This window comes from Condylostylus longicornis, unplaced genomic scaffold (genome assembly GCF_029603195.1).
Source record: "Condylostylus longicornis isolate FDR11 unplaced genomic scaffold, ASM2960319v2 ptg000081l, whole genome shotgun sequence".
In the NCBI taxonomy this organism is placed as follows: Eukaryota; Metazoa; Arthropoda; class Insecta; order Diptera; family Dolichopodidae; genus Condylostylus; species Condylostylus longicornis.
The window spans coordinates 2,979,564-2,996,250 of NW_026578049.1; the positions used below are offsets into that span (position 1 = coordinate 2,979,564).

Below are 16,687 nucleotides of genomic sequence, written 5' to 3' on the forward strand. Positions count from 1 at the left end.
TACAAAATTTTCATTTTTTTTTTTTAGGATTTATTTCAGGCTTGTTTATTTACATTTATACCAAGTTTAAATCTACCTTTAAAGTTTTTAAAAGTTTTTATGGCAAAGCAGTATTTTTATGAAGTGAAGAACTGAAAAAAAAAAATTTATTAAACAATTTATTTCCAAAATAAGCAATAAGATTAAAAAAATCTACTAATTTTCCAATTTTCCTTTATTAATTTTCATTTTAAGATTTACTTAAATGCCAAAATTAATTAAATATTTATGTACACAGACAGTTTTCTTCTTTAAAATTTAAATATTTTTTAAGTATTGCAGGCAATTTAATGTATTATTATGTAAGCTACTACAGTATCTATCAATTTTGTTTTAATTAATTATTCTTATTATAGAATTTATGCTATATTATCGTTAAAAAAATTAAAAAAAAAAAAAAGAAAATTTTCATGTCTCTCTAGAAAAAAAAAATACTTAAAAAAATTTTGGTAAGAAATACAATAATTATTACATTTCCTTTAAAAAAAAAATAATTAAATTTTGTGACAAATACAATAATTTATTTTATTTATGTTATAAAGTATTTGTTTTTTATTTTAACACAAAAAAAAAAACAACATTTTAATTGGAAAATACATAACAGATAGCAGGCACTTTTATGTTTTCGAAATTGGTAATTGATTATTTGTATTAGACTTTTAGAGCATTAAAAATGGGTAAAAAACATTGTTTCGAACTGGGTTTCAACAGTTTTCAAATTCTGGAAATTTTAACAAGATTTCATAGTATTTCACTTTGCCCACGTTTTTTGCTTATAACTCCCATTTCAAGGCAGAAAGGACTAATAAAGTGTTTGAAAGTATTATGACATCATATTTTGTAATTTCTGTACTTCCGGAAAGACAAACATTCTAATTTTAGAGATTTTTTTTTTGTTTTTTCATACTTGAATCTTGATTATTTTAAAAGAAATTTTTCGGAACTTTAAAATTTTATTCATTCGGCGTAACTGGTCGCACAGAATTTTTATTCGGGATTATCAATAGCTGCTTCACTTGAAATTTAAACGGATTTTCCTTAAATTTAAACTGAGTCATAAAGAATTCACTAATTATAGTACCTATCATAAAAATGTATATTCTTCAAAAATATAATTCACTTCGCCTATTATGATGAGATCGCCAAGAACCGTTTTGATTAAAAAGTAATTAATTTTGAGATTTTTAATGAAGCATTATAGTAGAATACAATTATGAGACCCCCAAAAAACTTTTAAATTTTGTAGTTATTTTATGTATTTCCTTAAAAAATATGGGTAACATGCATTATATCCATTATCTATGAACTACCATTATTATAATATAATATTACATAATTATTACCAATTTCGAAATTGCACGCTTTAACAATATTATTATTAATGTTTTGGATTCCCTCTGCCCTAAAAATAAATAGATAGATTAGATAGAATATTTTTTATTCTTTATTTTTATGTTACGAAGTGTGCAAAAATTTTCAAATATTTAAACGATAAAAATAGCTTTTTCAAAAAAAAAAAAATAAAATAATTTTTTCATATTAATTGTATAATAGATTTTGAATACAAATTATTAAAAATAATATATAAAATAATAATAAAAAAATATTAAATATTTTGAGTTTCAAATAAAAAAAATTAATTATATTTTTTAATTTCAAAAATTTTTTTGTCTTAAATTTAAGTGATATTTAAATGACATTAAGAAAATATACATATATATGCACATACATATGTATATGTCTGAATATTTTATATTATATGCATATTATTATTATGTTATATGCATAAAATACACATTTTGAAGGAAATTGTAAAAAAAAAAAAATAATAATGTAATAAATAACATTAGTGATAAAAAATAATGTTGTGTGAAAATTTTGTTTTAAACAATAAAAAAAAAAAAAACGTATCTAAAAAATTTATTTGTTTTTTCTATTTTTCCATAACAAAAATTTATTTCAGGAGCCGTCCTTAATCATATTGGTTTTTATATTTAAGAAAGAACAATATAAGGACAATGTATGTGAGAAACACAAAACTGTTTCCTTTTTTAAGAAATTTGAAAATCCCAGCACATTTGAGAAGAAATTTGCACACTTTTGAAAATTCACTTTGCGTTTGCATTTCAAGTTTAAAATTTAATTAACTTAAACTGCCCGAAAAATCACTGCAAAAATTTCAATGCTAGTACTTGTAGTAAAATAAGTTTTTGGAATTGTTGAAGTACAGTCACAGTCATACGTTTTTATTAAATTTTCTAGAGCACTTAAAATATGTATTAAAAAACTAAAATTTTAAAAGCGGAAATACAAAACTTACTCTAATAATTCTTCCAGATGTTCCGAAATTCTATTCTTTTTTTTTTTTTGTAATAATAAAATGAAAACTGTGTATTTGCGATTTTAGTTCGTAATTCTTGTTAAAAAAAATATTGTCAGAACTGTGCTACATTTTCAAAAATACACTTTCAACACTTCGTGTACTACTTAAACATCAAATTTACTGCAAATTAAGAAAAGCGATACTTTTCTATTAGTGCTAATCTTAATTTGTAGTAAATTTGATGTTTAGTTTCTAGATACTATTAGTGCATAACTAAAAGTATTAGGATAAAAATGTTTTATTATAGAATTAGCAATTACTAAAAGAATGGAATACTAATTACATATATTGTAAAAAGAAATTATTCACTATATAACTACTACTTGTTAAATTTAGTGACTTCCACGTTATAAAAACTGCTTTAGCTAAATATCATCTTAAATATTGTTTGTGCAGAATTTTTGACGTAACATTTAGTTCTATTATATTGTCTAAAAACCGTTTTGAAGTATAAAGTTGGTAAATTTTAAAACATGTTGTTGAACGTTAAAATAAAAGATTTGACAAATCAAATTTCAATTTTGTTCCATAATGTATGTAAATTCAATATGGACTCCGCAAACTTAAAAGAAGCTGTTTAAAGACGATTCAAAATCTGATTTTTTTGCAATCTGAAATGAATAAAAAAGGAGTTTTAATCTTTTGTAAATAATCATTAAAAAGAATAACATTTACTTTCACAATTAACTGAATGAATGAGTTGTCAGTTGTGAATACTGCTGTTTATTAAAAGTTTTTGATACATGTAAGAAAAGCATTGTTAATATGTGGATGTATCACATATTTTTGTTTTGAATGAAGAAGCCAAATCATCTTTTCACCATTTCAAAATTTCAATAAATAATGACAACTTTCTTTGACGTTTCACTTGAATGGATACATTAAAAAACAAGTGTTTGGATAAAATCAATCACGAACGGGGACAATGTAAAATTAATTTTCTTTTAATTTTTTTAATATTATACATAATATTATCTATATTAATGCAATATATATCAATTAGGCCACCAAGCTGACATTATTTTCCGAAATTTTGAATCGGAAAAAAATTACAAAAACAATTCTTAATGTTTTATGTTTTCGAAGCATATCGATTGAAATATATTTTTATTTTTTTTTTGTAAAATTTTTTTGATTATTCTTTGTGACTTTCATTTCGACACCCCTCACTCCATTCAAACTCCATATAAATTTGGAATTTATTTTTGATTTGCTCTCTAAGCTTGATGACCTGGTAGATATATAAGGCATTAATCTAAATATTATATTTTAATAAAATAATTTCTAATAATGAAAAACATTTGTAAATTATTAATTATTAAGAATAGTTGAGTGAAAACACACAATAATTTTTTTTTCAATAATTTTATTTCTTCAAATAATAGGTTTATTATTTTGTTTTCAATTTTATTCTGATACATTTACTATATAATTATATTATTATATATATTGTTATATATAATAATAATTATTATGAAATAATAAAACTAACATTAAATTTATTATTTATTTATTAATTTTTTTTTTTGTTGTTTGTTTGTTTGTTTTGCTTTTTTTAAATTTGAAGTTTTTTTTTTCCACAAATCACAATTTATTTTTTTTGTTATTTTACTTTTTTTTTTCTTTTTTAAATCAGAATTTTTTGAAAGATATTTTTCCAAAAAAAAAAAATATATATATAATATATAATATTCATATTTTTTATAATTACAATAATAATAATAATAATAATCTAAAACTATAGTTAATATTATATCATTTTTTTTTGTTTTTGTTTTTACAATATTATTTTAAGCTAATTAGCAATTACATTAAAATATTTTATATTATTAATTTTTTTTTTGAGTCGCGCAAATTAAAAATTAAACGAAAATTAAAATTATATAAGAGCATGGAAAAGTAAAAATTTCGTAAATTTTATTTTGCAATACATAAAAAGAAAACCTTAATTAATTAACATTATTTACATAATAATTAATGTAAACATATATGTATGTATAAAAAAAAAAATTAATTATTTTCGAATAAAAAAAAAAAACTTAAAATCAACTATTTTTATTAAATAATATGTAAAAAATTGATTATGAAAATTATTAAAATTATTTTTATATTCCAATTGCGACACATAATTCTCTGGATCTTTACACAAATTAAGAATGATGATAAATCAATTAAATCTGCATGATATATTTATTTATATTTAATTTTATATATATATATCTACCATATTATTGTTATACTTGTAATATATGATTAATATATTATGTAATAATGTGTATTTAAGCATTATGAATTTCACATAATTTTATTTATTTTTATTAATGAAATTATATTTTTGTTATATAATTGTAATTAATCTATTTCCTTTTTTTTCTTATTTAATATTTGATAATATATTCTAAAAATATAAAATTATATGTAATTGAAAAATTAAATATTTAATAATATTTTATAATTTTATTGTATATACACAAAATTATTTCATGTGCAATATAAAATATAAAGATAGTATATAATTTAAATTGATATAAAAATATTAACATTTTGATATTATTTTGAGATGATTATATAAATTGCAACTTATTTCAAAAACTAATCTAATGTACTGAATAAAGAATAAATAAAAGAAAAGAAAATGTAATTTCATATAATATTTTTAAAAATTTTAATTATTAAATAAACAATGTTAGCAAAAAAAAAAATATTGAAACAAAATGACAAAATTATGAATTATAAGAATTCAGAAATTCTAGGTCAATTTTTGTGCATCACTTGAAGCAATACACAATTTTGATAATATTCAAAAATCTTAAAATATTTTGAAAATTGCGGGCCTATGCTTTTGGATGGTGTTTTTGAATAATTCAAATGATTCGTCGGAATATAGATTATTATGTTATTGGAATATACAATTGTTATTTGTAAACTATAGGTTTGGCTGCAAGCCAATCATTTTCTTGAAAATATAAAAAGTTGAAGAAAAAAACAAAAATAATAATAATAAAAGTATTTAAATTTAATATTAAATTATATTAAAATTAGCTGCAATTTTTTCGTTTTGTATATGTTATATTTATTGTTTTTTTTATTTTAATTATAATTTAAATTAAAAAATTACAATATTGATATTATACATAATATTATACTCGAGATCGAATTATAAATTCGCAAAATAAAATAGGTATACATTTTCTTTGCAATAAAAATATAATATAAATTTTATATAATGTTTTATATGCTTAATATTAATATGATTATATAATTTATTATGTAAATATATTTTATTTTATTTTATTTTTTTTTTTGTAATACACAAATAATTAATAATTATTATTGATTATTGTTATGTTCTCTATTACATTTATATAATTAATTATGTAAATTGTATGAATAAACACATGTTCGTATAAAAAAAAAAATATTAAAAAAAAAAGAAACTTAATGATTTTTATGTTTTTTTTTTTATTAATTCTAATAAACAAATAAAAAATTTTAAAGCACAAAAATTTAATTTTGCCTATACCTAAAGTTATTATTTTTTATTATTTTAATTAAAAAAAAAAATAAGGAAAATCAGCTAAATTACTTAAAATACTAATTAATGTAGCTAAATAATGAGAAAATTCACTTAATTTAATTAATTTTTATTTTTTAATTTTATAAAAAGTACACAATATATTTTTAATAAGAAAAAATCAAGAATGCTACGGAACAAAATATAATGAATTTACAATTATTGAAATTAAAAAAAAAAATTAAATTTGCTTGGAAATTGACAAAAAAAAAACAATTAAAATGAAAGTATAAGACTCCAGAAAAATGATTTTTTTTTTAACTGGAATGCAATTGGTTTTAAATTAAAAATTAATTCAAATTAATGACTTTTTTTTTACAAAATTTTTGTTTAAAAATAAAAAGTCAAATTTTAAAATGCTTAATCCTTTTATGAATATACATTTTTTTTTTTCTGTTTTAATTCTTTAAAAAGTGGTTGAATGGAAAATTTAATAGAAAATTAATTAAAGATTAATTAAGAGTCTTACAAAAAAAAAAAAAACATTGGGACATAGAAATCCGATTGTATATTAGAAATTTCAGAAATCTTAAAAAATACACACTTTTACTTTATTTGAAAGCCGCATTCGGTAATAGTTTTGTTAAGTTTTATATAATTGTTTCTTTTATTAAAAACTTGAAGATAAAATAAAAGAAAAATAAATTTTTATAACTTTAATTGTAGGATAATTGAAAAATTAATATTATAATTTCATTGTAATAATATAATAAAACAAAAAAAAAACAAGCATAATTCTGAAAATTCTATACTTTTAATTTTAAAAATTAATCGGACAATATTTTTTGATCCTTTGCCAGCAAAATTTGTTTAGATATTAACAAAAATTATGACCGCGTCTTATTTTGTTATTACCAAATATATAATTTGAACAAAAAAAAAAATCAAAGAAAAAGTTATTTCTAAGAGAATTTTCATAATTTTATTTAATTATATATATATAATTTCTTACATATGTTTTTTGTTTGTTAATTATATTTTCTTACATACATAATATGTGGGTTATAACTTCTTATAAGAATACCTTATTCATTGAAATATGAAAAAAAAACAAGAGTTTTAGTTTACCTAATGACCCTTAATAATTCAAGAAGAAAAAATTTGTTATTTTTGGTATAGATTCATTATTTTTTTTTTGATATCTATTTAATAAATGTAAGTTAATAATTTTTTTTGATGTTTCCATTCATTTAATTTTTTATGTAATCAATTGCAATTTATTTAAAAAAAAAATTTATTAAATAATACAATGATGAAAGGGAAAATTGGAAAAAACAAGGTAAAGTGTATAATATCAAATAATAATTTATTTTTATCGAATTTTTTATATTATAAAATTAATATTTTTATAAATTTGTTTTTTTTTTTTTATATATGTAATATTTTGTTTTAATTATAGCAAATCGCTTAAAATTACAATTATTTGTTATTAAATTATTTAGTTCAAAATTAGAAAAGAAATTTTTTTTTATTTAATAATTATTTTGGAAATACATAAATAAAAAAAAAATAATAGAAATAAAATTACTAAATATTTTAAATTTTATTCACAAAATGATTTTATTTTTAATTGTTTTGTTTTTTTTGTGTTATATTATTGTTATTTGTTAAATTTCTTAGTAGCTCTTAGAATTTTTAATTTGTATATAATATACTATTTTTTTTTCTTGATACATATTTTACTTTTAATTTTGTATATTATGTACGTATAGATTTTATATAAGTAATTTTATATAATTAGGTATATGTAACATATATAAATTTATATATATAATATATATGTATATATATATATACAGTATTTATAGTTTTTTTTCTTTTCAATACCTAAGTTTGTTTATTTAAGTTCAAAAAAAAAAAAATGTTTTTCTTTGTTTTCTATATACTATTTATGTTTTAAATTTTCATTTTCTTTAAAGTTTACTATTTTAATTTGTTTATAAATTATGTGGTTATTCAAGTAACTTTATTTCAAATTTTATTTGAATATACATATTTCTTTTTATGTTTATTTATTGAATTTTTATTAATTTTTGTTTATTTTGTTTTTTTTTGTTTTTTATAAATAATTCCTAAATTTTAAAATTTTCTAAATTAATTTCCATTGAAAATTAATTCATACATAATGTTTTCCTGTTTTTTTTTATTTCTTTTTCTGATGTAAACTTCTTCTGTTCTTTTGTCTGCTTACCATCTCTTCATCAGGATACGTTCTTTTTCATCACAAAATAAAAAAAAAAGTTAAAATAAGTTATTGTTGCTGTGATTTGGATTCAATTCTAATTTTTTTCCAATATAGAAGGATATTAGATGAATTAAATTCTGAAATATAATTTAAAATCATTAATTTTATATAAAAAGTACAAAAGAGAAAAAAAAAGGATTGATTTTTAATTAAATTGCAAATGAAAATATTAAAATTTATTTCTATGCATGTGTAAAGATAGTATATTGCTCATTTGACTCAGGAGACTTGATATATTGCTTACAAATTTGGCAAAATCTTATATTAAATGTTTATTAATTATCAAAGTCTCATGCAAAGTCGTGCAGATGCTTTAACTTTTATAATGAAATTTCAGTATAGAAAGAATTTGAAATTGAAAGAACCATAATAAGTGATATGATTTTATTATTTACAAAATAGGTTTATATGGTCACTAAGTAAATTTTTATAATTTTTTAAAATTGAAATATTATTATCTATAACATTCAGAAAAATCAATTTTTGCATTTTTATTATATAAAAAAAAAATTAAAATGAAACAAAAGAATTAAATTGAATATTTACATTAAATTGTAATATTAAACAACCATTAAACATATTCTGTTAAGTGCATCATTTGAGGTGATACGATATTATTGAAAGCTATTTTATTTTTCAGTGTAGAATTTCGAATTTTGTGATTGATTTTTTTGAATAGCTGTATATCAAGTAATGCGACTTACAGAATATGAGTATATGTATGTTGTTATTGAAGGATTCTCTGACAAATTCTAGTCAATTAATTGGATAATAATTCAATCAGAAGCAGACAATATGTATGTATATGAGAATACAAAAAAATAAGGAAATTTTTAGCTTTTACAACGATTTTAACCTAAGAAAGGGTATTATTGGAAATAAATCAATTTTTAAAATAAATACTTCATTGCCTTGTTTTTAATGTAAATACGAGTATATTTGAATTTTCTTCAAAGGTATTCTAGAATTCGTTAAATTTCTTTCAAGTTACCATTCCGAACAAAAATATGTATTTTGTTGTTTTATGGATCTACATTAGATTATTTAATTTAGGACAATTTTTTTTTGTAATTTCTAAGTGTACAAACGAAGCAATGGCCCTTATTATGAAAAAAATATATCGTACGATACACGATATTTCTTATTGCAATACTATTAGAAATATCGTGTATCGTACGATATATTTTTTTCAGAATAAGGGCCAATATTCGTTAAACCATGTGGTTAACAAGTTTTTGAAATATTTACTTCAATATTCTCATATTTCAAAGCACAAATCTACCAAATATCGAATTGATGTTATTGAGTCGAATTGGTCGAATTGGAGATTAATGAGGCCTTTTAACGAAATATATAGAATACCCTTGTTTTAAAATTCGAATGTTTCTTAAAAAAACTACATATTTTAAATATAATATGCTTACTTGTTTTTTTCTCTAATTAATATTTATGGATGTATTTAAGTATATAATATATATTGTATGGGAATATATATATATATATACATTTAATATTTTTTATGATAAATTTTCATTATTTTTTCTTATGTTTTTGAATTCGAATTTTACTATTATGTTTTTGTTTCATTAATTTTTTGTTGTTTCATTTTGTTTATTTTTAAGTTTTTAATTTGTTTGTTTCCTTTTTATTTTTTACTAAAATACTAGCAAAATTAAAATACTTAATTGATTAATATTATTATTTTTTTAACATTTTTATACTTTTTTTTTATATAATTTTTTTTTTTGTTTTATTATTTTTTAATTTTTTTTTTTGTTTTTTTTTAAGTCATTTTTTAAAGTTTATTTATTTATCTTTTTTATTTAATAATCTTTTTTTTAACATTGAAAAAAGACAGTTTCATTTTAGATCGGTTCCATTTTCTTGTCTTTGCTTTTCTTTTTGATTTTGATCTTGGGAACCTTGTGTTATTGCAGCACTTGCGGCACCATGTTGTGTTTTCTGTTTCAACATTGTCCAATCATATGTATAATCGTATTGGTGATTCAGTGTACGGAATAAAATTCTAAAAAGAAAAAAAATAGAAAAGATTAATTTTTATTATATTTAAATTTAATAATAATAGAAAATTTTTGAATAAAATTTTGAACAAATTTTTGCTATTTGAGTAAACAATTTTCATACAAAGGAAGTTGAAAACAAATTGAAAAAAAAATTTAGCAAGAATTCATTTCTCTTCATGATAGTGTTAGAGAGAAAAGAAAAGAAAGAATTTAATTCAAAGGGCAAATTATAATTTAAGTAATCGGAGGGTTGATTATAAATTAAACATATAAATTAAAAAAATTGTACATTTGAATCATAAAAATATTAATGGGTAATTCCTTAAAAAAATTTGAAATATAATATTAATCAGGCTCTCATTTAGTTTACCTATTATTTAAAATAAAATAAATCGAATTTTCCAAACTAATTTTATATTTTTATAAAATTAATAAATATAAAATCAGAGGTGCAAAACATTTTCGTATAGCAGAATAATGCATCGGAATAGAGTGGAAAACAAAGAAATCAAAAGTTTACGAAAAATACGTAATTAAAAACATAAAAATTAGAGTAGCTTGTATATATTAAACCCATTGCAATAATCAAGAGATTTGAATGGCACAAAAAAAAAAATCAATATGCACGTATAACTATAAATGAATAAATATAATAAATATTTAGGTATATGCATATGTATACTAAAGTATAAATACGAAAATATAAATACGAATATTAAAAAATTCGAAATTGATTTAATTTATGTATTTAATCGCCAATAATATATGATAAACAGTGTCCGAAATATTCAATTTTTCTTATTTATTTTTATAAAATGTGTAAAATTATCGAAATAAAAAATAAGCAAACAACGCATTTAAAAATGAAAAATAAAATAAATAGGGAAAAAGAAAATACAAAAAAAAAACCAAAAATATTGAATAAAAATAGAATATGGAGAATTTCCAATTTTTATGACATAAAAATTATGTGGATTTTTAATTTATTTTATTTTTATGTAAATTTTATTTTTTTGAAACTACAAAAAAAAATTTCTTTTAATTTTTAATTTCAAAATAAAGCTTTCATTTATAACACATACATTTAAACATTATGTATTAATTTGCATATATTTTTTTATTTGCATATTTTCATTTTCTTTTTTTCTTACACATTTTTTTTGTTGTCCCTAGTCTAATTTCAATAAATGTAGTATGTTAGTATAGGCAGTCATTTTTGAAACTTTTCCAAATTGATGCTTAAGAAATTAGCACCATCTATTATTGAAATAAATAAATATTGTATATGTACAAATACATATCTATAAAAATGTAGTAGTAAAATGTAAAAAAAAAGTAAAAAAAGTGAAATTGCAGTAATTTTTCGAATTTTACATAAAAAACGCGTCTGTCAACTCTTAATGTAATATTTTTTTTTTGAAAAAATTAACAAGTTTTGCTTCACTGGTGCGATTCTTTCTCTTTAATTTATAGGAAAAATAGTTTTTTCTTAATTTTTGTTTTAAATTTATGAAAATTATTGAAATGTGAGGTTAAAATTATTTATTTTAATGACATATTATGTATGTAGTGAACAAATCTTTTACAAATAGCAAAGTTTAAAAATTCTCACGATAGGAAAATTCAAAATATAATGAAATTTTCGAATTTGACTAAAATCAAAATAAAATTGCTAAATTTAAAATAATCATAATTTGTTGGTAATCGCTCGTTTGTTGCAACACTGACATAACACTGACATAACACAATTTTAAAATGTTGGAATTAATATATTTTTCTAATCATCATAGTATTATTTTATATTTTATTGTTAGTAATAAATTTTCAAGCTAGGGAAATGTCGTTTTTGTAAATAACTTGGAAATCGTATTTTTTGAGTTGTACCACTGTTTCAGCAAATGAAAGTACGAGTATAACTATATTATGAATTTAGTAAACATAATTTATAAGAGAATTATGTTAAACTTTTGAATTATTTTGCTTTGAAAGAAGGTTAATTTACTCGAAACTTCAAAAATTGTATTTGACATTTTCATTCACTCCTGTCTTCAATTTATATTTTGTTTTATTGTGCCTAAGCAGTATTGCCTTCTAAGAGAGTTTGTTTTACAAACAAAAATTTTAGAAATTTGAGAAAAACCTTTACGCGCAAGAGTCATTTGTTTATGGGCTTGATAAATTTAAAAGATTCCAGATATTTTTTATATTCAGTCCAAAGTATTTGTAAGAATGAGGATTTATTATAATTTTAAAATTTTTATATTTTATTGCAAATTGTTATTATTTATGCGAAAATTTAGTTTAATTTATTTTGAATATAAAATATTAAGGAATTAAAATAGTTTTGTTAATAAATATAATTAATCAGCTTAGAAAAAAGTAAAAAATTTTGAACAAAATTTTCTTGAAAATTTTTTAGGAATCCAAGATTGAGAAAAGTATAAAAGTTGATTTTCAAATTTTTCATTCATAATAAAAATGCTCAAGTGCTTTTGTAATAATATTGTTACATTATTTAATATATAAGTACATATGTACAGGTATGAATGTAATATATCGTATATATACTTTATCACAATGGTTAAATATAAAATTATCGTTCCGACAATGATAAATCCAAATACAATACAATACAAAAAAAAAGTGTATAGCAATATTTCTTCTTTTTTTCTGATTACACAATTTATGAATAACTTATCATATTTATATTACATGCGCTTATATACGGGCTTATATATGTAGATATGTATTCATATTTATGCATACTCATATTTATAATCACCTTCATTAACAAGTTCGAATTTCATAACACAGTGCAAGCATAATAAATGTTATGTATTTTTTTTTTCTGTTTTTTTTTTTGTAAAAAGTTCATAAATTGTAAGGTGTGTTAATAAATTGAACAAAAAAGTAAATTACTAAATAAAAACGATATTCATTTTTTTAAACTATCAAGGAGGAGGAAACGAAAATATTTCAACTTTAATAATAATTGTATTTTATAAAATTATTATTAAAGTATTTAATAAAAAAGAAATACAAAAATAATTGTAATTATATAAATAGCTATGTAGTTTAAATTTCCTAATTCCTGAGGAGCTGCAAATGAAATTAACCAGAAAAATTATTAATTTCGAATTTTTTCCTTCATTCTTATGATTTTTTATGTGTTTAATTTTTAATCGAAATTCATTATAAATTCGATAATTTATTTATTTATAATGGCAACATATAAACCGAAATTCAACCTTTATGTTATCAATATTATCGAAGCTTTCGATTTTCGAACACGTATACACTTAAAAAAAAAATAATATGAGTCACACTGTTAGAAAAATTATTACGATATCTGCATTCAAAATTTGTTTCTATTTTTTTTCAAATAAACAATATTTATAATTAATTTATTTGTATATACATATGTTGCATGTGTGTATTAATTTGAAATTAGGTCAATGTGTATAATGAAATTCTCCTGTTATTTATAATTCAAGGGAATAATGGGGTGGGGGTGATAGGTATATAGAATACCTCACAATGAAAGTTTTGATATAAATTTAGTCATGCATGCAACTATAGTTTATGTTTAACAATCTGTCAATCAAATATACATTTGTACATATGTTATGTACATAATGTTGCTAGGACAACATTTTTTTTTTAATCAATTGTAAATTAATACTTTTAAATTACTTTTCAATTTTAAAAATCATATTATAAGGCATGATTCTTCGACATCCAAATTAAAGTAATGCTATACTGTAATACTATATTTCTCATCCTACAAATTGTAAGCTTGTGATTTAGATGCCAGAATTGTAGAAGGAAACCCTTTACTTAATAATCTATATATATATTCTTTTTAAATATTACGTCTGTTCGATATTATTTTTCATACAATTTAGCTTATAAATTATTTAAAATTTTAATTCCAAAAAATTATGAAAGAAATAGCACTTTTTTCCTAATTGTCAAATATTTTCAATTATTTGGCTTCTTGCATATTCGAAAATTTTCTCATGTGGCCATAATAATAAACTTCACTGAAAAATAATTTAAAAAGTTAATTAAAGTCCAAATTAAAAATCTATGAATAAATTATAAATTGCATGGTTATAAATTAAATAAAATTATTTTTTTAAATAATTTTTTACTGTTCATATTATTTTAAAGGCTATTTATCGTATATGTAAAAAAATATCGAACTGGTTAACTAATCTAAAAATTATTATCTTTGCATTATTTAATTGTTCATACACCAAGTGTTAATCTAATATTCTTTTTTTGCTAAATTGTTCGGAAATATTTAAATTTTTATTGCGTTTTTCGTAAAAACAAAAAATCAATTGAAATTGAAAAATAAGAAACTTTATTTTTTCTTAATCTTCTATTTTTAAATTTATTCTACTTAAAATTAAATTATATTTTTCATTGTACATAATGCATACACGTACATATGTATATCATGTGCCATGAAACTATCATTTTTCATGTTTTTAACTTTTATACTTCTTTTAAACTTTAACTACATGTTATATAAAAAAATACTGACAGAAAAAAATGTAAGTAAATAAGAAAATTTAATACGATTTATCGGACTAAAAAATATCGGATTACAAAAGTTTTTTCAATGTTAATAATGCAAAAATATACGAATTAATAATTTCGAAAATTTCGATAAAAATTAATTGTTTGAAAAAAAAAATACATGTTACTTTAAAAATTTGAATCTTTAAAATTCAAAAAAGAAAAATTTGAGAAGATAAGAGATGAAAACATTTTATTCTAAGGAAATTTTAATTTTGCAGCATACATTTAGGAGGAGTATCAAAGAAAGAAATTTCAATATAAAAATAATATAGAGATTTATTAAATAATATAAGGCAATTTTCATAATCTAATTAAAATTATATGTATAGCATTTATTATTTTCGAAATTACTAATTAAATAGTTCTTTAAATTCTAGAATAATTTCATGAATTTCAATTATAAAATGAATTTATTTTGAACTCATTCAGCTTATTCATTGCAATGAATCTTCAATTATTAATTTAATATATTAAAACTGAAATTTAATCAATTAAAATGAAATCATACTCGTAGTTTACATCAAGTTATGATTACGAGATTTATTAAACAAAATAGTAAAAATTAGATTGATTACGAATTTCAAAAATAAATTTTGTAAACATACGTTCATGCAATATGCAATATGCATGTCCCCTTATAATTTACATAATTTTTATTATATTGATAGAAAAAAAACTTAAATAAACTGGTTTTCAATAAAAATTTTAAATGAAATAACAACACATATGACATTTATTGCATATAATTATGTATTAATTAAGATTCAGATGTATAATATACACATCATTGACGATATAAGTGAAAGTAACTAACAAAATTTAAATGCATGATTTATTTGAATAAATTCTAACATAATGTACCAATGACAATTTAAAAAATAATTCATACTTCTTTGCCATGCTAAGCTTAAAGCATTCCTTTACTTGCTAGGAACGCTCTTAAAATATATACTTATTTTGAAATAATCAATTTTTCATTAAAGACGTCAAAAAATTTAAAAGATGTTCAAATAGAATTAATTTATCTGGATAATTGATGATAATCGCTATTTTCAAGGAGTTGTCAAAATCTGTGGAACAGATTTTTCCTCAATAACGTAACATTATTAAATGTCAATGCTATCTGGTGTAGATCTTGTAAATTTTGTGATCATGGTGTTCTCTATTCTTTCAAAAATATGACAAAATTTTAAATTTCTCTTTATTTACTTAATTTGTACATAATTTAAAGAATGAGAGAAATATCTCTAATAATTTTCATGTATTTTTTACTATAAAATTGAAAAATAAAAAAAAAAATTAAAATAATTCAAGACTATTCAAATTTTTTTTATAGGAAATTTAAAAATTATAATAAAAAAATTTTTTTTTTGTAATTTACAACACTTTAAAGACTTCATTTAAATTATAAACTAATTAAAAATTTTGGTAATATTTTAAAATAGATAAAATTTTATTAGTTTTTCTCCTAAATTTAAATAACAATTAAATAAAAATAATTGTAAAATTAGATTTGTAAAAAAAAAACAAAATTTTTTAATTTAAGCATTTGTCGAATTTGCTTTTTGTTAGTTAAAAATTTTATTTATTTTATTTGAATTTTACTTTTTTAGTAATATTGTTGTGCTTTATTGTTCAAATACAATAAATAGTAAAAAAAAAATAATAACTATGATAATTCAACTTAATTTTTTTTTTCAACTTCTCTATTAAAGTGGTTTGCCTAATTATGGTCATAGACAATAAAAATTTTTACTAAAAGCAGAATACCTACATTTTTCGATTAATTTTTTTTTGTTTTGTTTTGTAAATGGACCTTGAAAATAACGAAA

At 19.4% G+C, this 16,687-nt stretch overlaps 1 protein-coding gene across 1 annotated transcript in view; it reads right to left on the reverse strand.

Annotated features, from left to right (window-relative positions):
• Positions 1-9,816: 9,816 nt before the first annotated feature.
• LOC129613121 (casein kinase I) overlaps positions 9,817-16,687 on the reverse strand; it is a 53,090-nt gene continuing 46,219 nt past the window's right edge. Inside the window, exon 3 of the mRNA XM_055527063.1 lies at positions 9,817-10,267. Coding sequence (XP_055383038.1) covers positions 10,102-10,267 — 166 coding nt within the window. The 3' untranslated portion in view covers positions 9,817-10,101. The remainder of the gene's footprint in view (positions 10,268-16,687) is intronic.